The 24916-nt window shown below is 36.6% G+C and overlaps 4 protein-coding genes across 5 annotated transcripts; 3 read left to right on the top strand and 1 right to left on the bottom strand.

Annotated features, from left to right (window-relative positions):
- The first annotated feature begins 1223 nt into the window (after window positions 1-1223).
- On the top strand, window positions 1224-3223 carry LOC106133280 (cytochrome c oxidase assembly protein COX11, mitochondrial). The gene is made up of 4 exons (XM_013332951.2): window positions 1224-1599; window positions 1700-1855; window positions 2206-2373; window positions 2905-3223. Exons 1-4 carry the CDS (start codon window positions 1369-1371, stop codon window positions 3049-3051), a joined length of 702 nt encoding a protein of 233 aa, XP_013188405.2. The 5' UTR covers window positions 1224-1368; the 3' UTR covers window positions 3052-3223.
- A 524-nt stretch (window positions 3224-3747) lies between these two features.
- Window positions 3748-10142, bottom strand: LOC106133284 (tektin-3). Its single transcript, XM_060946566.1, has 12 exons — window positions 10116-10142; window positions 9897-10036; window positions 9594-9737; window positions 9144-9251; window positions 8683-8773; window positions 7486-7627; window positions 6766-6863; window positions 6580-6699; window positions 5861-5993; window positions 5178-5308; window positions 4380-4534; window positions 3748-3959 (listed from the first exon to the last, which is right to left on the bottom strand). Exons 1-12 carry the CDS (start codon window positions 10140-10142, stop codon window positions 3749-3751), a joined length of 1500 nt encoding a protein of 499 aa, XP_060802549.1. The 3' UTR covers window position 3748.
- A 523-nt stretch (window positions 10143-10665) lies between these two features.
- On the top strand, window positions 10666-21623 carry LOC106133302 (cytosolic Fe-S cluster assembly factor Nubp1 homolog). Its single transcript, XM_013332987.2, has 9 exons — window positions 10666-10873; window positions 10956-11036; window positions 11134-11294; window positions 14279-14380; window positions 14709-14799; window positions 16741-16812; window positions 18531-18724; window positions 20404-20590; window positions 21340-21623. The coding sequence occupies exons 1-9, from the start codon at window positions 10846-10848 to the stop codon at window positions 21372-21374; spliced, it is 951 nt and encodes a 316-aa protein (XP_013188441.2). The 5' UTR covers window positions 10666-10845; the 3' UTR covers window positions 21375-21623.
- Window positions 21624-22140: 517 nt separating this feature from the next.
- On the top strand, window positions 22141-23959 carry LOC106133278 (FAD-linked sulfhydryl oxidase ALR). Of its 2 annotated transcripts, XM_013332949.2 has the most exons (4): window positions 22153-22255; window positions 22361-22530; window positions 22911-23131; window positions 23342-23959. In XM_013332949.2, exons 2-4 carry the CDS (start codon window positions 22399-22401, stop codon window positions 23502-23504), a joined length of 516 nt encoding a protein of 171 aa, XP_013188403.1. In that variant the 5' UTR covers window positions 22153-22255; window positions 22361-22398; the 3' UTR covers window positions 23505-23959. The 2 variants fall into 2 exon arrangements, with proteins under 2 accessions (XP_013188402.1, XP_013188403.1); XM_013332948.2 differs by having other exon boundaries at window positions 22141-22530.
- Window positions 23960-24916: the final 957 nt, after the last annotated feature.

Genomic DNA, 24916 nt, shown 5'->3' with positions numbered 1-24916 from the left:
CAAGCCCTGTTGTGTTATCTATCATTATTGTTTGATCGTTTGATGTAATTTTATTTTTCAGTGACATGGAGTGTGTTTGGTTTGTTTTTCAATTGGATTATGCATGTGAAATAAATGTTCTCAATTCAATAATGATTCGTTTGTCTGCTAATAGATATCCTTTCCACTACATTTTATATAGAGCAGAAAGTTTTTGGTGATAATTTATTGTGAGTACTGCAAGGTAGGGCGAAATGTAATTTAGATATACGGATCTTGGCGTCATATTGTAGGTCTGTATTAATTTTAGACTTATTGAACCGCACCATTATTACTGTACCGAGATTTTTTATTATAAAGACATGACGCGACGATTTGAATGTCTCACAACGAAAGTAGTTAATGTAACTTCTAATTTTTAGATCAGTCTCATTGTTGCAGGTGAAGTGGATTTTTTTAAATCGATGATACAGAATATGATGCCCGTTGTGCCAATGAAGACAAAAAACTACTGGTCACAGTATGACATGGCTTACGAATGTGAGAAATGCAAACGCAAGTATCGACACAAGAGTACGTACAGAAGACATGTGACGTATGAATGCGGCAAGGAGCCCATGTTTCGATGTCCCTTTCTTGACTGCACCTACAAAGCTTACCAGAAAACCCATACCGACGCACACATCAAGACTAAACATAAATTAATGACTGTTGAATACAAACGATGATGCACAGTATAAAATTAACTATAAATTATTGTGATATTAAATTGTAATTACTTATAAAGTCTTTCATACGTGTTTAATTATTTTACTCCTATTTATATCTGCAATTACCTATTAATACTGGCGTGGCGCTCTTCACTGGATTTTTATTACACTATTTTATTAATAAGCGTTAAACCTCTGCTACGGAAATAATGAACTTACCTTGGTCTGGTGAGCATAAAATTGGTCTGTAGTTATATAACTAAAATATCCGTGATTTATTGCCGCCAAATATTATCAGAAAATAGAATTTTATTGTATTTTGGATCCGACCACAAAATAGTTTTTTCCCCCGTGAAATTACTGAAATGTCAATGTTGCTACAAAGACATACGAAGCTTATTAATTAACAAAGAAATTGTATTAAAGGATTATATTATTTTTAATTACAAAAAAAAAGTAAGTCGATACTCTAAGAGGCTTACACACATACAATTGTCGTCCTAGATGTCATTGTCAATAAGTGTGAACGTTCGATGACATTCGTAATATAACCTACCTAAACCCAAAGAAATTGTAGCACCAAAACCTGACTTTCGAATCCAATTCCAAGTGAATTAAAACAGCAGAATTTGTCGATTATTAAATACAATGCATCATATTTAATTATTGTTATAGTAAAATGAACAGATTGCTATGGTCAGCGAAGTGTTCCTCATTTAAGAATAGCATTTGCAGAAGTTCACCGCTGCTTCTAGCACCAACCAAAACTTTACGAAATGTTGTGCTATTTCGGAGCGCTCATGATCAAAGAAAGAATATTAGGTCCACACTCAATTATGTTATTGCCCTTGGCGTCATGACTGTAGGTTTAAGTTACGCTGCAGTGCCACTGTACAGGATATTTTGTCAAGTAAGCAAGATATTTTCTTTTCACACATCCAAATCACAAACAATACTAACGAGACTATTTCGTACTTCAGGCATATATTTTATAAATTCCTTATTAACAGGCATATAGCTATGGAGGTACGACAGGACAAGCAGAGCCAGATGATACAGTGAGCCACATGACAGCGGTGAAACACCGGCCAATTAAGATTAGATTCAATGCCGATGTAGCCTCCTCCATGCAGTGGAATTTCAAACCACAGCAGCTTGATATTACAGTCAGTTTATTTGCATTTTGCTTTTACAGTTAAACACCAACTTAAAATAATTTCTGCCTGCTGATCTTCAATGCTAAAACTTTATCCAAAATATGAAAATTGCTTATAAACAAATACTCAGGGTACTTGTTCAAGTTTCAAAATATATATTTTTTTTAAATTTCAATATTATACAATAATACATATAAACATGGTGAGATAATGTATTTTCCATAGTGTTTTGCATGAAATTTTCCACAATCTTTTATTAACCGACTTCATTATTTTTGTGATACATCGCTATTATTAAAGTAATTTACCTATCAATTGTATAATTTAATATTTCTTTTAAAAAAAATGTGATATTATAGGTAGTTCCAGGTGAAACAGCCCTTGCATTCTACACGGCTCGCAATCCCACTAATACCCCCGTGACCGGCATCAGCACCTACAATGTGATCCCGTTTGAGGCTGGTCAGTACTTCAACAAGATCCAGTGCTTCTGCTTCGAAGAGCAGCAGTTAAATCCTCATGAACAGGTTGGTTGAATTAAAAACTTCATAGTTGTTGTACAGAATTTTATGTCCAATATATTTTCTTATAATCTAGAATTATAGACATTAGAATTAGACAATATACATCCTCCTAGCATTGTGTCCTAGTTGAATCCTCCTTACTGAGAAGCCTGGGGATTATATGATCCAAATAGTTGGATAATTAATACTTAATTGACCTCAGCAATCTTCTTAGACAGTTTGGATCATATTCACTCATTGTCTTTTTATACAGGTTTCTTCACAATAAACTTGCTATTCTTATTTTAGGCATGAGCCAGCAACTTTTCACTATTTGAATAACGATTTCATCACTAAGCCATACAACTGTGTGGTTTTCAGTCTTTTCAAGACCGTTGGCTCTGTCTACCTCACATGGGATATAGATGTGATTATATGTATGAATGTATTACCTCTAAATGTTTTCACTCATTAAAAGAGCAACAATTAACTTTGAAACTAAATGTAGTTTCAAAATACAGACTAGAAATTTTATTTGATTATTATTATTTTCAGGTGGACATGCCAGTATTCTTCTACATTGACCCTGAATTCATGGATGATCCCAAGATGGAATATGTTGATGAAATTGTTCTGTCATACACTTTCTTTGAGGCTAAGAAGGGTTTAAAGCTGCCTGTTCCCTCCTATGTGAAGCAATGAGCCATAATTTGCGGTGACCGTGTAGTGTTGTGCTTTGGTTTTGTTGTTGTCCATTGAAGATATCCGTACCGTGTCAGGTATAGCACAAAGGCATTTATATTTAAGTCATATTTAATTGGACGCGACTATTTTAAGTTTTAATAGATGAAATAAAAGTTGTTATTTTTTAAAACTGTTGAATTTATGCATTGGTTGAAATGAGCTATCTAAATGACATTTAACTATGTTACAGAAAATAAGTGTCCCGTTCCTTAATTGTCCAATATTTTCCCTACAAATAGATTAAACTGAGGCAAACAACCTCAAAATTATCCTTAGCTTTGGTGGGGACACTGTGACTAAGATTCCTCAAATGTATAAATTATACTTTAGACATTCTTCTCATACTACCTTATCTGGTGCAGCAAAACAAAATGAAAAAGAAAACTATTCATCTATATTCAGCAAAATTTTTGACATTTTATAATCTTAAATTTTTTCACTATAGTTCACCAATTTTCACATTAGACTTTAAAAGCGGCACCCATACACGTCGTGTCGATGAAAAACGTGGTTCATTTGTGCGGTCATAACGATTCCCAATTAATACAATAGTATTCATTATTTCTGATTAAGTAAAACAAAAAGGTCAAGAACAAACATTTATTCACCAATTTTCACTACGGTTCACCAGTTTTCACTATCACCAATTTTCACATTAGGCCTTAATAGCGGCTGTGACGGGGTACCCGCGGCGGAGCCCCATGCACTGGTCGCGGTCTATGAACAGCGTGGTGGACTTGTTGCGCAGGTCGGCCTCCAGCCCCGCGCGCACCCCGAGCAGCGTTTGATGGGTGCCTTCGGCGGTCGCTATCTTGCTACGGAGGGTTTCCATCGTCTCGTGCAGATCGCATACTTCTTTCACCAGCCTGATTGAAACAAAATAATATTACCACTCTGTCCCCAGTAGAGTAGACAAATTTGTTAAAACAATGTATCTAAGGAACGTTAGTCCGCTTAGAGATCTCCAGATGTCTAGCCAGGATCCTGAAGTGGGTAAGCATAATAAACACGAAGCGACTCCTATCTGACCCTTGCGACCTCGCCAATTACATCAACCATCATCATTATCACACTTTCAGTTGCCTGAATGCTACAAATATCCTTAAGTGGCTTTCCGTTGCCGTTAGAGCATCTGTTAAGTTCTTTATGAGCACCAACAAAATTTGGGATTCCCTCCCCCTAACATTATTCGAACTTGCGTATACCACCTGAGACCTCATCTTGTCTAAAATCAGACACACAAAAATTTCCAATAAAAACAAGTCACCAAATTAAACTAATCTCACCTATTCTGCGCCTCATCCCTGCACTTCTCAAGATGCGGTCTGTTAGTCCTCGCCTGCAGTCTCGTATGAGCCACCTTCATGGGCTGAAGTTTGTCCTCTATGGCCTTGTTCAGCAGCTCTAGAGTCTTCTCGATGTCAAAGATCTCTTGCTGTATCTGTACAGGTTAATTAAGTTCGCTAAATTGGTCCTTCGAACCGGATAATGCTTACTTACAACTAATTTGAATTTGAAAAATTGTTAAAGCTCGATTTGCTTTTACCTTCTATCTAGAGGTGTAAAAGACTGCTTAATAGGTACTTCCATTCGAATAATGCTTAGGTACCAAGATGTCGTAATTTCAAAACATTGCAATTCTGGCTTACTCAGACCTTTAGTACGGAACTAGATACCAATTTTCTGCAAAACTGCCAAATTGGTCCCTCAAACCGGATAACTTTTTCCTTTCAGACATCTCTTCGATTCTTTAAAAATATCCAAGGTACCAAGGGATACTTAAATTACTCAACCTACGGCACCTGTGCAGAGCTAAGGCAAGTTCACTAGTTAACCACATTATGTTATTATAAACTGTTGTAAAAATCAATAAGGAGGACTACTCCATTTCATTCCCATGACGACTAAGGGATAGGCTTTTAAACTTGGGATTCTTCTTTTAGGCGATAGTCTAGCAAGCTGTTATTATTTGAATCACAATGCTGAACGTGTCCTTTCATTATTTTCAAGACTGTTGGCTTTGTCTGCCCTGCAAGGGATATATATATGTATGAAAAAGTAAATAAGATAATACTTCAACGAACCTTGTGCAAATGTAATTGCAACTTATTCTTGATCTCAATAGTCTCCGCGATGCGGCGCGTGAATGCGCTGTTGCTGTTACTCCATTGGTCCCAGATCTCCGTCGCGGACACGTTGATCAAGTTGTCGGCATCTACATTAAATTTCACCCAATTTTTAAGAATAATTTTGAGAGATAGGTAGATAAAACTCTTTATTGCACCATAAGAGTAAAACATACAAAACAAGAGATTGTCGGTTTTACCCCGTAATGGATAAAGAAGTGATTATGTGTATGTGTTTATTACAGTTAAAAGGTACAGAAAAATCATACATCTATTGGCACTCTTTTGTAAATTGAACAATTATTTGATCGTCTAACTAGGTACTGCAGATGACAATGTCATCTAAGTATGTAGATATCTCTTGTCTTTTTGACTCAATAACTTGCAAAAATGTTATTGAAATGACTGTGTATATTATTTATATAATAATTTTCCCCGTTCTTTTCACATTTCCCATTATTTCTTCGCTCCTGATAGTTGCAGCGTAATGTAATACAGCCTAAAGCCTTCCTCGATAAATGGTCTATTCAACGCAAAAATAATTTTTCAATTCGAACCAGTAGTTCCTAAGATTGGCGCGTTCAAACAAACAAACAAACTGTTCAGCTTTATAACATTAGTATAGATAGTTAGATAGTCACCGCTGAGCATCTGCACGGCCTTGGCGCGCTCGGACTGCGAGCGCTGCAGCGTGGCGGCGCTGGCGGCGGCCCAGCGCTGCGTGTCGCACACGCTCGGGTCGTAGCGCTCGATGCCCGCGTAGAATTGCAGCCCCTGCGGCCGTCACCCGTCACTCATTGTCAATGTCTAACCCTCTAACGCTTGGTTAACCTCAAAGATGCATTTACATAACTCATCTATTCTCTTATGCCGTGTGGTTTACGGCACCAATGAAAAAAAGTATAGGACCACTCCATCTCTTTCCCATTGGATGTCGTAAAAGGCGACTAAGGGATAGGCTTACAAACTAATTAGGGATTCTTTTTTAGGCGATAGGCGGGGATGGATAAATATATACGGGACAAATTACACAGATTGAGTTAGCCTCGAAGTAAGTTCGAAACTTGTGTTACGAGATACTAACTCAACGATACTATATTTTAAAATAAATACTTATATAGATAAACATCCAAGACCCAGGTCAGTCAGAGAAAGTTCGTTTCCCATCATGCCCTGCCCGGGATTCGAACCCGTGACCTCCGGCGACACAGACAAGCGTACTACCGCTGCGCCACAGAGGCCGTTATAAGGCTTTAAACCCTGAGCTACAAAGCAAACAGTTCAAATTCAACCAAAACACACACTTAGATTAATATCATACAAACTTACTTACCTACTTACGAAAAAAATAAGATCTTACCTTAGAAAAGTTATTCAGCTGATGGCACATAGAATCAATGCCGAGGGCGTATTCCTTGTTCCTCATGTCCGACTCCAGCTCGTGCTGCGTCGCGCGGCAATTCTTCGACTGCTGTCGTACCTGAAAATAAAAGGCATATGAAATGAATAAAAATAGATCTATGATAGGGAAGTATGAAGTTATTACCTTCTCCAGCATGGCCTTGAATTTCTCCTGACACTCCCTGAGAATGGCCACTTCTTTGAGGAGGCTCTGTTCGACTGTGTCGTGGACTTGCTCCAAGCCTGAAAGTCAATCAACATTTGAAGAAAAGAATTAGATAAGATTTGTAACAAATATGTAAGAACAAAAACTAGAGTTCACAATCAACAGAAAAAATCCTCTGCAGCCGTTTCCTTAAAATTTACAAATGCACAACTTTCTCGTTAAGTTGGCAATCCATATGAAACCGAATAAGGTACCTAATTTGAGAAGAAATGAGACATTGGACATAAAAAAGTTTTGCAAAAGACCAAGTGTTGCCAAAGTTGACAGTTAAGGTTTTTGTGAAAGATCTAGTAAATTTGAAAAAATGTTGACTAATAAAAATCAGAACAAAATAAATTGATTGATACTGTACTGAAATATTAGGAAAAAATCTAACACTTCACCAACTGACCTAAATTAAAATGTACCTAACTACCTTCACAACTGACCTATGTAAATTAAAATGTAACTACCCTCACAAAATGACCTATGTAAATTAAAATGTAACTACCCTCACAAAATTAAAATGTAACTACTCTCACAACTGACCTAAATTAAAATGTACCTAACTACCTTCACAACTGGCCTATGTAAATTAAAATGTAACTACCCTCACAAATGACCTAAATTAAAATGCAACTACCCTCACAACCGACCGACCTTGCCTCTTCTCCCTGTGGTAGAGGCACTCCTGCACGATGTGCAGCGGGCCCTCGATGCCGGCCACCGCGCGCTCCAGCTGCCGCCGCATGTCGTTCAGCTTCTCGCACGTCGACACCAGGCGCTCCATCTCGATCGACACCTGGCGTGACAACCGTCGATGGTCCGTCATCAGAATTTGTTCGAAACTTGTGTTACAAGATCTAACTCAACGGTACTATATGTTATACATACATATGATCCGTCTATATCCCTTGCGGGGTAGACAGAGCCAACAGCCTTGAAAAGACTGAAAGGCCACGTTCAGCTATTTGGCTTAATGATATAATTGAGATTCAAATAGTGACAGGTTGCTAGCCTATCGCCTGAAAGAATGATCCCAAGTTTGTAAGCATATACCTTAGTCGCCTTTTACGACATCCATGGGAAAGAGATGGAGTGGTCCTATTCTCTTTTGTATTGGTGCCGGAAACCACACAGCACTATATTTTATAATAAATAATAATTAATACTTATATAGATAAGCATCCAAGACCCAGGTCAATCAGAGAAAGTTCGTTTCTCATCATGCCCTGGCCGGGATTCGAACCCGGGACCTCCGGTGTCACAGACAAGCGCACTACCGCTGCGCCACAGACGCCGACAAATTCCACTTGAGGGGAATCTTTTCTAGCATTAGGTTTGAAGTTGATTGCCAAGTTCTACGGGTGCTAAATGCGGGAAACGCTTCACAAGTGCCACGTCTCTTGAAGACTTTGCTTCTGTTGTTTGATTCAAATGAGTCCGAAAACAGCGATGGGCTGACAAGGGGCACGGGACGGCGCATCCCGGGTGACAGCAAATAACTCCCTGATTGACGGGGTCTTTTTTGTTGCTAACTAATGTCCCACAAAAGCGAGGACTATGGGGCTACCCCCAATCCTACGATTGTGGATCCCATGACCCCTTCAAAATGGCAGGATGGTAGCGCCCGAGGGGTTTCAGAATGTTAGCTAGCACACGAAGAACCAGGATTCCCACAATCTCCCGGGTAAAGATCCGATACCAAAAAAAAGGTACCGAGTTCTACTAAGCCTATCAAAAAAATAGTGAAAATGTAATATCCCATTCAGCCTTTTCAAGACTGTTGGCTCTGTCTACCCCGCAAGGGATATAGACGTGACAATATGTATGTATATATGTATGTAATATCCCCACCTCATTCCTCCAGAAAGTGGTGTCCGTGATACGTTCCCCAATACGTCTGCCAGAGTCACGTTGTCCCTGCGTGCCAATTTCGTCGGTCTCTCTAAAAATACACAAAACATTCAAAAATAGAAAGTTAGAAGTATTTCTTGAAAAAGGTTGTCAATTGATTAAACTTATCTCTAGTGTACAAAACAATTACAATGTACAAAAAAAATTTACAACCATTTTCTCAACATTTTCCTATATCCTGGGCCCATAACCTAACAGAAAATTAGTAAGTAACAGGTTATAACAGTATGTACTTTTATTTAAAGCTTTGCAGCCGTCCTATAGGAGAGCTTGTACAAAACCACTTTTGACATGCATTCTTGATTCAATCAGAGTTAGGTATTCACAAAAACATTTAACTTAAAGGTTCACTACCACTAAACTTAGATTTGTGATCTTACAATGGCAACTTTAAAAGTTACCTGAGCATCCTCATGATGTCATTCCTCACGCGCTCGGAGAAATTCCTTTTGGCGTCTGATTCGTTGTAATTCTTGATGCTGTTCTGGTTCCACTCGTACTGGGTGTATCTGGAAGATAAGAAATAAAATAATAAAAATTAAAATAAATTACTGCATTCACAAAGCTAAAGAGCTAGCCGGAACATATGTATATTGAATACCCGATGAAAAAACGATGGAGTGATAAGTTTAAATAGACGAAGGCGTTTATAGCTGTGTTTGATGGAAACTATATTTCAAAATAAGAACTTTTTTATAAACACCCAAGACCCAATCCAATCTATACTTTTACAGATATACGTCCAAGACCCAGGTTATTCAGATAATGTTCATTTTTCATCGTGCCCTGGCCGGGATTCGAAACAGAGACCTCGTGTTTTACGAGAGACGGTTACTCGACAATATGCTGACCTGGTGTACAAAGCGGCTCGTGCCGCGTGCTCAGGGCTGCGGTCGAAGCCGGTCACGAGGTTGGGGAAGCGGAGGGGCTCCGCCGCCATGCCGGCGGGCGTGTAGCACGGGTCCACCATCGTATTGGTGATCGGTTGCGAAGGCCTACAAGAAGAAAAATTATAGAATTGTAAGATTTTATAATTATTTTGCTACTAAGATATACTATAAAGTTATGTTTCTATTATGTGAAACATAAAGTCTGTATTGTACCAAGTATACGTCAGTACTGAATTCGGTGATGTAAGTAATTATTATGCTTACATGGGTGTCACTTCGATTTCCTCGTAGCCCATGATTGGTCTCCAAGGATGCTTCTTGGGCGTGTGGAAGCAGTAGCCTACTTGTGGCGGTGCGCTTGGAGCCCCCGCTGATTCTTTCACAGGAGTCCATTGTTGGAGTTGCTAAACAAATTTATAAAAATTTAAATGATGACAGAGATAAATATTCTACAAGTTAATATAAAGATATTGTGATATTTACTGTACACATAGTAACTTCTTTAGCCATGTTGCTGAATTTGAAATGTAAATGTCCGAAATAAAATGTAAAATTTGTTATATTAAAATGGCTAGATATTCAAAATTTTCAAATTTCGTGTCATTTTTGTCAGGTGCGCCAACCATGGAGAATAAAAAAGTAAAGAGATGGGTTCATGGCAATTTTGCTTTGATTTTTTTGATACTCATAATGATAAAACTACAAAGAAATAAATATGATGACTTAAATTTTATAGCTATACATTTTTTAGGTATTCAAAATACTTTGTTCACTAAAAACAGTGAAGACTCCACATATGGGTAATTTAATGATACATACATACGTGACGTGAGTGTGTGGTATAAAAACGATATTTAATTATTTATTTACTAATTAATATAACATTTTGGAATGACCAAAATTACAACTAAAACTACTTATAGGAAAAGGTAATTTACAAAAAGCCATTGTAGCGATGTTAATATTGTAAGTGCATCCAACTTGCAAAAAAGTATTTCTGTCACTGTCAGTTGGTTGTCAGCTGTTTAAGTCAAAGTCATAATCATTTTTATTTGTGAAAAGAAATCGTGAACAGAACACAAGTGAATTTTAGTGGATTGAATGGATAAATTTTATTTAATATTATTTCTTGGTTTGATATCTTGAGGACGATAATAAAATTAAGTCAGGCTCGGCTCCTTCACTGATATACAATACAATACACAATACTAAAATGAATGTTCCAGAGAATGCACCACAGCGTAAGTTTAATTTTGTGCTAAGTGAAAATCTGATTATCATCAAACGTTTTAAATTCAAAAAGAATGAATAAATGTTATACAGATTGTCCTGGTACGCAGAGTGACGATGCTGGTAAAGCCTCAGCTTGTGCAGGCTGTCCAAATCAAAATATATGTGCTTCAGGTAAGTCTCAAATGAATAAAGAGTTCCTGCTGTTTATTTAATTTTTTTGAGACAATGTTTGACTAACATTTTGGTAACTGTTTACTGTGTGCTCCAGGCGCAGCCTCACTACCGGACCCAGCAATAGATATAATCAAGAATCGGCTAGCAAATGTGAAGCATAAGATCCTCATTTTATCAGGGAAAGGAGGAGTAGGAAAGAGTACAGTCACATCCCTGTTAGGGCACGCACTGGCCGCTAAGAATCCTGATATCAATGTAAGTTTTTTTTTGTGTGTTCTTTTTTTCATGTTTTTAGGTTCTTTGTAGCTCTTTTATTTGAAATATTTTCTTCTATTATAACTTATTCCAGAATATGTCTGAAGCAATTGCAAATTGAAGTAGCAATGATAAATAAACATTTTTCTATGATAGTAGTATATCAGACATTTTGATTATTTTACAATTTTTTTATATTTTTTTAGTTGTAAATCTGAGTCTTATGCATTTACACAAAATACAAACATAATTCATGGAAAGGTTCTGTACTTAGAGATACTTGGAGTATTATACATATAAAGAAATTTTGAAAAACTTTATTCTTTCCGACCACAGAAAATACCGTATTCTGATTTGAAAGCTGATACCAAGATGTGCATGGGCCCATGAACATGCAACCCACTTGATCAGAGAAGCAAAATTTTTATTTATCCATCCATTAGCAGCATTATTGCTGATAAGATTACAAAATGTTCCATTAGCAAAGTGATTGCCGCTAACATCATATGGCTTCATTTGATTAAAAATCTATACTGTCACATATAATGTGCTTCAGAACAATTTGAACAAATAAGTTTCATGCTAATGATATTCTTCTCTTCTCATTTCCTCAATAAAAAAACTTGGCTTATAAATTTGGGATTCTTTTATGGGATGAGCTGGCAACCTGTCTCTGCATACATACATATAATCTTGCGGGGTAGACAGAGCCAACAGTTTTGGAAAGACTGGTAGGCCATGTTCACACATCACCTGTCTTTATTAAAGCTAAATTCCATCATCAAGCCATACAGCTGAAGCTTTCTAAAACTGTTGGCTATGTCTACTTCATAAAGGATGTTATTAAGTACATACATTTAACATGTTATTGAGTATATATGTATGTATATTTTCTCATTTTTGTTCTGTATGCCAGATTTTCATTACAGCTAGTATGTATAGACTTATAAGTATATACCTACTGCAGGCTCTGTTTATCTATCCCGAAAGTAATGAAAACGTAAGAGATCTTATGTTTTAAGTTTATTTAAAAATAAAACATGTGTTTACCTATTAAGCCAGATCTTTTATTGATTAGTAGTTATCTTGCAAACAAGTTCTCAAAAAGGTAGATTTATCTAAGGCAAGGCTAATAAGGTTTGACCTCACTGTGACTTTGTGTTTTGTATATTTACATCTTTAATTGGACTGAACTGACAGCTTTAACTAATACCACTTTTATACTTAGGTATTTTATGAGAGGCTTGGCCTGACTTACAGAGATTTACTACATAGTAACTGAGGGTTCATAGTAATTACAGATGACAAATCCATTGTATTTAGAGATGTTCACAGTGTGTGTGTGTACTACACACACAAACAGATAGAATAATTACTTTTTTCAGTTTTAGGTAACATATTTTTGGCGGGGTAACAAATGAACATAGATAAAATATTTTTTTCTATTATTTTTTTTTATTTCTTACCCTGTTATATCTCGACCGCCGCTCCTGCTCGCTGCCGAATTCCATTTCGAACTTCAAAAAAAAAATAGAAGGCAACCACGTGTAGTGTATTGATCCCGAATACCGCGCGTCTAATATTTTCGCAATCGTCTACTTGGCGAGGGTACCAGGCAGTGCCAGGGTGGTATATAGGTCAGGTATTATTGTGTTTACAGTTAACATGATTTTTTTATCACTTCCTTTTGCTATTTGCTAGCTATCGTCCGCGAATTAGTTCGCGTGGAACGCAGGCAAGTTCTTATGTACTTACCTTCGGTTTTTATTTTTATTTTTTGTGCCCTACATCTTGGCAAAAATTTGCAAGACTTTTACCTTTACTTAATATTTTCTAACATATTCCATATAATGGTTTTGGCTGTAACCACCGGATGTATGATAATGATGTCTCCTGGGCACTTTCAAACGGTCAAAGTAATTATCGATAGGTATAGGTAGGTATATAGCTTCTGTTTTGCTTCTTTCCGCTGTAATTTTTGAAGCTGAGTCGATCTTCTTAAAAAAATAATGGTATTTTGGCGTGTCATATTATTATACGTGTCCTTCACCTACTTAAGCCACGTAAGGCTTTCCTTACGTGGCTTAAGTAGGTACGTAACTTTTTACGTGATGATATATAGGTACATACATATATAGCTAACTTTGTTGGAGTTGGCAACCATATAGATCTTCTGATATAAACGGTTGTCATTTATTTTTTTAGAATTATTAAATAAATATGAATGAGCATTTATTTTTCATCGTCAATTTTGGTCTCGCGTGTTAAACATACATTCAGCCGCACGTGTCAGTTGAAGGAATGAAAAATCCGAATTTTTTTTTAAATCTTTTTCTAAGATTTAAACAGTTAGCAACCCTAGTTGCAGTGATTGGAGACAATTATTTAATTGCGTGTAAAATGTTATGTGGTAAATAAAGTGTTATTAATTCAAATTTTTAATGTAAGTCTTATTCTTGCTTCTGGCGTTAGTCCCGGTTACCTCGCTCTGAGAGGAGCCTGGAATGTTCCTTTAAGTTTGTAATTTAACTTCTCAACTGCTTAAGCTCTGATCAGCGCTCGCCCTACCGGCCGCTTTATTTATTTTATTTTGAGTATAAAATGCATTACTTTAAGTTTGGAAATACTTACTCCTTTCTCGCTCAAAAATTGATTTCCCGCGGCAGATGCGGGTGTAAATCAGATACATACATACATACATAAAATCACGCCTCTTTCCCGGAGGGGTAGGCAGAGACTACCTCTTTCCACTTGCCACGATCTCTGCATATTTCCTTCGCTTCATCCACATTCATAACTCTCTTCATGCAAGCTCGGCGGTTTCGGGTACTTTGACCTGACCCTTTAGCAGGACGTCTTTAATTTGATCAAGATACGTTCGTCTAGGTCTTCCCACTCCGACCTTTCCCTCCACACTCAAATGTAAATCAGATCGCTGGTTCGGCAGCTCAGTGGTTAAGAACCCATTTAATTTGTATCATCAGGTGGGCATCTTGGACGCGGATATCTGCGGTCCGAGCCAGCCGCGAGTGCTGGGCGTGCGCGACGAGCGTGTCCACAACTCGGGCTCGGGCTGGTCTCCCGTTGTGAGTGTAACTTTTAATTAGAAACTAGTTATTGCCCGCGACTTCGTTCGCCGTGAAAGTTTACAGACAATCTTTTTTCTGGCCTATGTTCTTCCTCAGGGTCAACCCTACTTCTGTATTACATTTCATCAAAATCGGTTCAGTGGTTTAGGCTCGAACGCGTATCAGACAGACCGCGTTATTTTCGCATTTATAATATTTATTATAGAATAATAAATAAATGGAGATGTAGTCCTTGCCTATCTCTCCCAGAAAGAAACGTGATTTATGTATGTATGTACCTATGTATATGTGTATGAACGAGTTCAGCTATAAATGTTGTTTGCAGTACGTGACAGACAACCTGTCGTTGATGTCCATCGGGTTCTTGCTGGGCAGTCCCGACGACGCAGTTATATGGAGAGGACCGAAGAAGAACGGTGAGACAGGCGAAAATAAACCTTCTGTACATATTAAATGGTTGAATTTTTAAACAATACTTTTATAAGTTTTTTGGGAACAATTTTTATTTTTGTCTTAATCCTTTGAGAAAACGGCACTACAATTTCTTTTTAATAGGCTTAGAAAGCGTTTGGACCAATAAAAAAAAAAACATGTAGGTCTAGTTGTCAAGTTCTTCCCGCGCGCCACGGAATTGTAGTCGACCATCCATAGCTCGAACTTGGGCGCCAAAGTTGCGCTGTTTACGAACGAAATAGTACCACTATTCGGCAATAGATGGCGCAGAAAAAGTAAGTTAACTAACCACCAAACGTCAAGAGTTAAACCATAAAGCGAAACGGGGCCTCTCAGTTTTTCCAGACTGACTCTGTAAGGGACTTTTGTATATGTTGTTATTTATTTAATTTTTTTTTAAGTGCCGGAATCCACAAGGTTGGAACCACTTCATATCTTTTCCGTGGATGTCGTAAAAGGCGACTTACTTATAGGCTTATAAACTTGGGATTCCCCTTGTAAGAGATGGGCTAGCAACCTGTCACTATTTCAATCTCAATTTGTACATGAAGCTGAACGTGGCCTTTTCAATTATGTTACTCTGTCTACCCCGCAAGGGATACAGACGTGACTTTATGTACCTATGTAGGTATATTTTTCTAATAGCTTTCGCCTAAATAGTATTTTTGGTAGACGCAAGTAAAGCAAATTCGAAGCTAATCTAATACAGGTGAAATACTTAATTTCTACTTAAGCCGAGAACTTTGTTCCCTTGATAACCTCTGAATCAGTTCACAGAGCGAACAAAGGCTACTTTTTTTTATCTATTCGACTTAAAGTAATAAAAGAAAACATTCAAAATAAACAGAAAGATAAATGTTTCCAATCAGACCACACAACCAGGGTTCGATCACAGGTCATGATGTTTTACTGATTTCCCTGGGTCTTGAATGCTTATCTACATACTTATAATCACGTCTATATCCCTTGCGGGGAGACGAAGCCAGCAGTCTCGAAAATACTGAAAAGCCACGTTCAGCTGTTTGACATAATGAAAGAATTGAGATTCAAGTAGTGTCAGGTTGCCAACCAATCGCCTAAAAGAATCCCAAGTTTATAAGCCTTTCCCTTAGTCGCTTGTTACAACATTCATGGCAAAGAGATGAAAGTGGTCTTTTTGATTGCCGGAAACCACACGGCACCTTATCAGACGGATGCTTATATTTTTTATTTAAATAACTTATTCATTTAAAAGTAGGTAGGAGGTAGTCTCTGCCTACCCCTCCGGGAAAGAGGCGTGATTTTATGTATGTATGTATGTATTCATTTAAAACACATTATATATTAATTTAAAAAATATATTAAGTGCAATTTAACATGAACTTGATTTCTGTGTTATTTATTCCGTAGTTACATAATATTTATTTTATTTTTAACTATAATACCCTAGCTCCGTCTGCGTTAACCAAAAATCCCGTTAACTTCCGTTCTCCCGGGAATTTCAGAAAATCCTTGACAACATAAGTAATCTACATACAAAATGTCAAGTTTCTAGATCCTAAGGTTTAGGCTGCGCGTTGTCTGTCAGTCTCTCAGTAACGGATAAGTTTTGTATGTATAGTTTCTCCCAATCTCATCTTAACCTGCAAATATAAAGCTATTGCAAGCAGACATTTCGGATGTCGAAATTCTTATTTATATTATTATTTTCATAAACTATACTAATCATAATAAATCTACCTAATTAAAATAAAGTTAATTTCTTAAACGACAAACTTAAAAAAATATAATAATAAATTATATTATCTATAGATTCATTATTAGTATAGTTTAGAAATTGTAATCTAAATCTACATTTTGTCAACTTTATTCAATAAATTTTTATTTTTATCAAATATGTCTTATATAATGAATATCTTCGACAGGTATGATTAAACAGTTTCTAAGCGAGGTGGACTGGGGTGAACTAGACTATTTGCTAATCGACACTCCGCCAGGTACGTAATCATATCATACACTAGCTGTGCCCGCGACTTCGTCCGCGTGGAATAGTTATTTTGTCAGGCGGTCACGCGTATTAGAAAAAACGCTGGTTCGCCGTATTAAATGTTTCGCTGCAAATTGCTTATAACGACTATATCTCAAAACCTATTCGTCTGATTTATATACTGTAAATGGCAATTTTAGTCTACATGAAAAGCTGAAAGTAATAAACATATTTATTTGGATAAGGATTAATACTGAATTAAAGAAAATTGGTTTCAAAATAACTTTTGTTTATAATGAAAAAATAATCTTAAAAAATGAACATAAACGTGGTTATTGTAAGTAAACCTTAAGAGATAGATATATGCTCTCGCGGACTTTTTTGTGGCAAAAAATGAGTACTTCACATCTTTAGTACATTGTTTTACTATATCTTTGTTGGTTTGCGCAGCGTTCGCGTGGAAAGCTCGCAGATGGCCGACTCATTCAACTTTCACCTGCATTGTTGACGTTTCCCGTAGGAAATCCGGGATAAAATGTAGCCTATAGCCTTCCATAAATAGACTACCTAACAGTGAAAGAATTATTCAAATCGGTTCAGTAGTTTCTGAGATTAGCGCGTTTAAACAAACAAACAAAACAAACTCTTCAGCTTTATAATATTAGTATAGATATATAAAATCACGCCTCTTTCCCGGAGGGGTAGGCAGAGACTACATATTTCCACTTGCCACGATCTCTGCATACTTCCTTCGCTTCATCCACATTCATAACTCTAATCATATCATTCCCATTAATTATTTAGTTTATTCTTCATTTATTTTATAATTTATCAGATTTCACTCGCAACTTCACATGCAATAAATCACGTACCCGTGGAAATTTGCATAAAGTCTATTTTTTATTACAGATTAATGTTATACTAACTTTCATCAAAATCGGTCTAGTACAAATACAAACAAATACAAATACTTTATATGCTATAATATATATAGGTGTTACAAACACCTATAATAGTACCGCATTAGTTGTTATTATTAATTAGTGTACATTCACATTTATAATCATCATGCTCTCGACTCGTAAGTCCTGATTAATTTTTACCAGTCAGGAAGCCGCCAGGAGCCCGGGGTGCGGCGTTTGACCCTGAATCTGGTTCAGGTAAGTCAGGTTTATACACGAAGTTAACATTTGCAGGGGATCCTTACCTTACATTCGATCGTTAGGCCAATTCCAAAGGTATTGTCCTTGATAGACTTTTACTATCTGCACCGTAAGATAAGTGGCTAGAACTCAGGATGTTATATTTTCTGATTTTTGTGCCTTTTTTTATTTTATTTATGTGATTTCATAATTTAATTATTTTGTTCGCAAATTTTCGTCAATCAGCTTTAAGCGAAATGGTAGTGGATTCATACATATAATCACTTGTGCGGAAGGCAAAACCAACGGTCTTGAAAAGACTGATAGGCCACGCTCAGCTATTTGGCTTAATGATAGAATTGAGATTCAAATAGTGACAGGTTGCTAGCCCATCGCCTAAAAAAGAATCCCAAGTTTGTGAGCCTATCCCTTAGTCGCCTTTTACGACATCCATGGGAAAGAGATGGAGTGGTCCTATTCTTTTTTGTACTGGTGCCGGGAACCACACGGCAAATAATGAAAATCAAATACCAAATATTTGATACAAAGTGATGATATTTGAAGTCAATATCCTATATTTTTTCAGGCACATCCGACGAACACCTGTCATCAGTTCAGTATTTAACTGGAGCGGGTCTGACCGGGGCCGTAGTGGTGACCACGCCTCAGGAAGTGGCCTTGTTGGATGTCCGCAAAGAGCTGACCTTTTGCTCCAAAGTGGGGGTCAGAGTTTTGGGGGTCATAGAAAATATGTCGCTGTTCGTATGTCCCAACTGTAATGTGAGTATATTATGTAACTAGCTGTATGTACCCCCGACTACGTCCGCGTGGAATAGTTATTTTGGGCAATCCTCGAGAATGAATAATTTCCCCCGTTTTTTTTTTCACATTTTTCATTACTTCTTCGCTCTTAAAAGTTGATGTTATATAGCCTAAAGCCTACTGTGCGGGACACGGGTTTGTCTGAAGACGCGCCTTAGTATCCCATATGCACGAACTATAGGTTCGAAGGATTAAAACACCAGTCACCACTTTACTGTCTTTTATTGTCTATGATAACTGTCTATAAATCAATCTAGTCTATATCACTATATATAATATAAAATTGTTTAACTATTCCCGACACTTAAAACTGTTCTTTACTATTCGAATAAAACTCACACACTATGAAATAGTTCGAATAGAACTCGCACACTATGAAAATAGTTCGAATAGAACTCGTACACTATGAAAATAGTTCGAATAGAACTCGTATACTGGAACTATTACACTGTAATTTGCCCGCACTATTCGATGTCGAATTCAAGTCAGAACTTACTCTGTATCTATAACTGTAAACTATATTTTATGCACTGTCTATTATTCACTATTTAGCTCGCACTATTATTTTCTCGTACTCTTTGATCTCGAAGTTAAGACAGAACTAACTCGCGGAGCAAACATTTCGTCTATATATACGGAATCAACCTGTTCCAGAATAGTCCCTCTTTCTCTAGTGTTCGCATTCTAGAGCCCTCTAGCATTTTCGAACTGTATTGATTGTTCTAGAAACCGTAGGGAGACATCTCGGAGCGAGTAGCGACATCATTTAGTACTATTGACAATACATCAATGTAATGTCAATGTAATGGAAATTGACGATACGTCGTAATTTTGACACTAGTAACTAGATGGCATTACTGTCTGCTGTGCTTTTTCCTATATTTGCGCGCTAAATAGTTGTATGTCACGGTATAAAAGATGGCGCGACCTGTACTGTTTGAGAATTAATATATTATTTTAAGTTGTCGCTTACACCTACCTCGATAAATGGTCTATTCGACGCAAAAATAATTTTTCAATTCGAACCAGTAATTCCTGAGATTAGCGCGTTCAAACAAACAAACTCTTCAGCTTTATAATATTAGTATAGATAATAGGATTTATTTTCAAAATTGGATACAAGGTAACCTAACTCTTATTTTATACAATCAGAATCAGAAACTTTTTATGTCTTACATACAAACATATTGTCACGTCTTTATACCTTGCGGGGTAGACGGAGCCAACCGTCTCGAAAAAACTGAAAGGCCACGTTCAGCTATATGTGATGGAATTGAAATTCAAATAATGACAGGTTACTGGCCCATCGCCTACGAGAGGAATCCCAAGTTCATAAGCCTATCCCTGAGTCGCCTTTTACGTCATCCATGGGACCGAGATGGAATGGTCCTATTCCTATTTATGGGACATGTATGCATATAAGCATTTCTTTATTTTTATTTTTTTGTTATATAATGTGTATTAAGTATAGTTAGTTAACTTTCCCGAAAATTATTCATACTGTTTATCTTTGTAAATAATTTACAGTTTTTATTAGTGAAGACCTGTAATTGGCTTTTAAATGTTTATTTTATCATCTTATGATTGTAACAATTGCTGTTGATCATTCAAATATAAAAAATAAAATACAATAATAGAGTCGCAGTGAAATCTTCCCGGCGACGACCGGCGGCGCCGCTCAAATGTGTTCGGAGCTCAATGTTCCCCTGCTCGGCAACCTGCCGCTCGAACCGCAGCTGGCGCGCTGCTGCGACTCCGGACAAGACTTCTTAACCACCATGCCGCACTCTGTGGCCGTGCAAGCGATCAAAGATATCGTAAACAGTGAGTGTTGTTTTTTTAATAATTTTACGGCCATGGATACTGTTTTAAGGTTTGCCTTGACATTCTGACCGCCATGCCGCACTCTGTGGCCTGCAAGCGATCAAGGATATCGTAAACAGTGAGTGTTTTTTTTTAATAATTTTACGGCCATGGATACTGTTTTAAGGTTTGCCTTGACATTCTGACCGCCATGCCGCACTCTGTGGCTTGCAAGCGCTGAAAGATACCGTAAACAGCGTGTTCTTTTTTTTAAAAAAATTACGACCATGGATACTTTAAAATACTATTAGTAAGGCTTGCTTTGACATTCTGACCGCCATGTCGCACTCTGTGGGCGTGCAAGCACTCAAAGATATTGTGAACAGTGAGTGTTAATTTTTTAAATTACTTTTACGGCCATAGTTTTAGGTAAGCCTAATCGATTTAGCTAAGCTGTGAAAGGACTTTAAACCTTACCTGAATCCCAACTGCATGATAGATACAATTTATTTTGTGCAATGTAACAAGCACAACAAAAACAAAACAGTTAAAGTTAAATATCATGACATAAAGGCGAACAGACATCACACACACTCTTATTATTGTACATACATACTTATATTCAAACGATAAATACCTAAGAATTGATAAACGTAAAATTATTTACTTTTCATCATTCTTCTGAAATATGGAAAAATCAATATCATTTATTTAGGTATGTACAATTTTTGTTTCCTTGTGAAGTTTCCTAAAGTCATTTTTGTTTCCAGAAATCGTGACGGCAGCTGAAAATCCTACGAATTGAAGCTTTATAATCTACTGCACTGGACTCAGTGAACAATCCAATTATTTACTTTAAGCCTAGTCTAAAACAAATCGCCTTATAAAAAAAATATTATATAGGTACCAACTTCAATTTTAGCTACAACGATTATACTGAATTTATAACATTGCACAAAATGTTTATTTATATACCGTTTTTTTGGTTAAATTATATTTTTAAGTTGATCAAATAGTTTTGTTAAATATACAGACCAATAAAAATGTTATAGTATTGATTGTTTTTATAATATTCTAGCGACCTGCCTCGATTAGGCCTTCCTCTTGAATTACTATATCTATTTACAAAACTGCATCAAAATCCGTTGTGTAGGTTTTCAATATCTAAGCACATATACATAAGGATAGACGCGGGAACGATGCGACTTGGCAATAACTATGTAGTGAATTTGTATGCCGTCGTTTTGGGTCCAGGTAAATCAATGATTCCCGCGTGCTTTTTTACTATTTATAAACTTATGTTAACAACCTGAAATAAATGGTGTTACTTGTAAACTTGTATTGATATAATATATTTTTACCTTTGTGACTGTGATTTTAACGTCGCTCATTCTCCAAACTCATACATACATAAACTCACGCCTCTTTCCCGGAGGGGTAGGCAGAGACTACCTCTTTCCACTTGCCACTTCCAAACTCATTCTAGAGAAATATAGAGTAGGCAACATTACGTATATATTTATACATAACTATTATACCATTACAACACTGATATGTCATTGTCACGTGTCATGCTTTTTGTCATTTTCGTTTGGCAGCCAATCCCGATTTTGAGCTCCGATCCAATCTAAGGGAAGAGTGAAGTTTTTTGCCGGCGAAGATTCAGGAAAATTCTTCTATTTCTACGTAATCAGCAAATTATTATCATTTGGAAAAGATTCTGTAACTTTTTTAACTGTATTTAAAAAAAAATCCCATCGATTTGAGTATCTTGCGTTTGTATTGCATCAGCTGTTCATGGACTGGAGAAACAGATGATTGACTGAAACATGGGCCATGGAATAGATGAAGAGGAGAAGCCTTGTAGAGCGTGCTCGGACTTCAAGACTTGGGCCAAGCAGCGGAAACAGAATGGTAGAAGTACTACAACCAAAACTTTCGAGAGGAAAGACGCGGGCGAGGTTAGAATAGAACTCATGTTATTTTTATTATCTTATCACTTAAAATTTCGATAGAGTGATACGTCTGTATTATGAAATTTAAAAAAATCAAGTAAAGTGCGGTATTCTTACTTTTAATTATTAATTTACATATAGCCAGTGTGCTAAACTTATTCTTAACCACAGGTCCTGGATTTCATCCTCAGTCAAAATCTATGATGGAAAATGTTTGTTTTTCTGATTGGCTTGGGTTGTAGACGCTTATGTTTATAATTTTATTAATTATAAATAAATTATAGTATTGTGGAGTAACTAATTCATTATTTTAGGTAGCTAGCTCAATCTGTATGATCAGTCCAGTCTATATTTTTGTTCTTATTTATTGATTTTCATTACAATAGGTTTCCAAAGTTTCTGCCAGTTCTCAAGATATATTGAAGAGAAAAGACTGTCCTTTAGATAAAGATGAACTTGGTAACTCAACATGGGGATTCCTTCATTCAATGGCGTCGTATTTCCCAGAGAAGCCTTCGCAGACTCAATCAGAGAACATGTCGAGGTTTTTCAACATTTTTGCTCAATTTTATCCATGTGAGCCCTGTGCCTTGGATTTTCAAGAAGAGTAAGTTTATTATATTTTACTATGATTTTATGCCTAACCACATTAACAAAAGCAATGACACTACATTATTATTTGTGTTTATTATTTTCATGGCATGACAATAGGCTGGTACAGTTTCAATGTAAAACCATTACAGGCAGAAACACAGACTCACGTATTTTTAATATTAATGTGAATTGCAATTACAATGGTTTTTCATTTTCTTCACAGCATCAAGAAGAACCCACCGCAGACAAAATCCAGAGATGAATTAGCGAAATGGCTGTGTGAGAGACATAACACAGTCAATGTGAAGCTCGGTAAACCCAAGTTTGACTGCAGCAAAGTACATGAACGATGGAGAGATGGGTGGCTTGATGGATCATGTGATTAACATGAATTTAGTTCAATGTCATGAAATCTTGTTAACTATGTTTAATTACCATGTGCCTTGTGCGCTCCATTGTTAAGAGTTACCAAAGAACTATTCAATTCAATTGAAAAGAAAAAGATTTATTTTTGAAAGAGGATTTTCTCAGTTTTCCATTTTTTGCATATCAAGGCTTAAACATGTCAGCACATCTTTCTTCAGTTACATTAAATGCAAGATTTTATTTAGATTCAAAAGATAGTGAGTTTAAGTTTATGTCAGTGTTGCCACATTTTAGTTCATTTTATAAGCGATTAATGCTTGCAGTAGTTGATCACAATTGTAGTGAATTTTGTTACAGTTTTATGTAAAAGTTTATAGATTTTGTACATAATTGTATTATGAATAGTTGTCTATTATGTACAATATAGTTTTGGGAATTTGTTACTTTAATAAACTCTATTGAGTACTGTGTATTATTGCTGAATTTTATTATTGCTTTTTCATTCATTATCAGCCGAACATGGCCTTTGGAGTGACATGATGTTATAGGTATGTATGTTTGATTGAGAGATGTTCTCATATTCTTTGCTTGATCTCTGTTGCATCTTAAAATGCAGTTTAAAATGTGTTATGCAATGTGAAGAAAGACAGATTCAAATCCCACCTCAGCCATGTACCAATGACTATTTTCAAAGTTAAAGTACATTAGTTTGAATACTAACTGATGCTCTTATGGTGAAGGAAAACATCGTGAGTAAACCTGCACATTCAGGCAACTGGATGTGTAACCGTGGATCCAATAGGTTAGGTTTACCTGCAAAGGTTGCAGAGGTCAGATGAGAAGCATTTCATGTACAAAACTGGGTTATTCCCGTTCGTCCCACCAAGCTTCGTCCCACTAATACGGAAATTTAGGTAGTATTTGAAAGATAATGATTGTTTAGTTAAAACTGCAAGTTTGGTGCTTTATTATATGACTGATGTACCAGGGTAGCACAAATTGAAAGGTATTGTATGAGATGGTTTTAGGGCAGGTATTGGAAAGAAGGTATCTTGGAATAATTTCGAATTTACCTAGCACTTTATGTTAGCCTGGTACTTTTGACTACGAAGAATCCAACCCAAATAAGTAATCAGTTGGGTTGGACGACATTAAAAAAATATCCCAAACCCATCTCATACAAATTCGAATACTCACCTCAAAACTATCCCATACCATCTCATATACTTCCTTTCAATTTCTGCTACCCTGGTACTTCAGTCTTGAAATGCGCTTTTAAGCCTCTATTCCCTTAATTACAAGTCCACCGTTTGGTTGACTTAATTCACCCAGGTGATTAAGCTATCAGGTGAATAATTCATTTTGACGTGATGCTCGGACAAAGAAACAGATAAACAAAATACGCTGCGTATACGTCACGTTACTAAATACT

Source organism: Amyelois transitella, chromosome 11 (genome assembly GCF_032362555.1).
Source record: "Amyelois transitella isolate CPQ chromosome 11, ilAmyTran1.1, whole genome shotgun sequence".
Lineage (NCBI taxonomy): Eukaryota > Metazoa > Arthropoda > Insecta > Lepidoptera > Pyralidae > Amyelois > Amyelois transitella.
This window is presented reverse-complemented; position numbering and strand designations above follow the sequence as displayed.

Bases quoted from the DNA above. Each gene is read 5' to 3' on its own strand.
- LOC106133280 (XM_013332951.2), top strand. From the start codon at position 1,369: ATGAACAGATTGCTATGGTCAGCGAAGTGTTCCTCATTTAAGAATAGC. The intron at 1,856-2,205 runs GTCAGTTTATTT...GTGATATTATAG, and splicing joins CACAGCAGCTTGATATTACA to GTAGTTCCAGGTGAAACAGC. The intron at 2,374-2,904 runs GTTGGTTGAATT...TATTATTTTCAG, and splicing joins AGTTAAATCCTCATGAACAG to GTGGACATGCCAGTATTCTT.
- LOC106133284 (XM_060946566.1), bottom strand. From the start codon at position 10,142: ATGGCTAAAGAAGTTACTATGTGTACA. The intron at 6,700-6,765 runs GTAATAACTTCA...TTTTATTTTCAG, and splicing joins TCAAGGCCATGCTGGAGAAG to GTACGACAGCAGTCGAAGAA. The intron at 4,535-5,177 runs GTTCGTTGAAGT...TAACCTGTACAG, and splicing joins TGCAATTACATTTGCACAAG to ATACAGCAAGAGATCTTTGA.
- LOC106133302 (XM_013332987.2), top strand. From the start codon at position 10,846: ATGAATGTTCCAGAGAATGCACCACAGC. The intron at 14,381-14,708 runs GTGAGTGTAACT...TGTTGTTTGCAG, and splicing joins GCTCGGGCTGGTCTCCCGTT to TACGTGACAGACAACCTGTC. The intron at 18,725-20,403 runs GTGAGTATATTA...ATACAATAATAG, and splicing joins TCGTATGTCCCAACTGTAAT to AGTCGCAGTGAAATCTTCCC.
- LOC106133278 (XM_013332948.2), top strand. From the start codon at position 22,399: ATGGGCCATGGAATAGATGAAGAGGAGAAGCCTTGTAGAGCGTGCTCG. The intron at 22,531-22,910 runs GTTAGAATAGAA...TCATTACAATAG, and splicing joins AGAGGAAAGACGCGGGCGAG to GTTTCCAAAGTTTCTGCCAG. The intron at 23,132-23,341 runs GTAAGTTTATTA...TTTTCTTCACAG, and splicing joins GCCTTGGATTTTCAAGAAGA to CATCAAGAAGAACCCACCGC.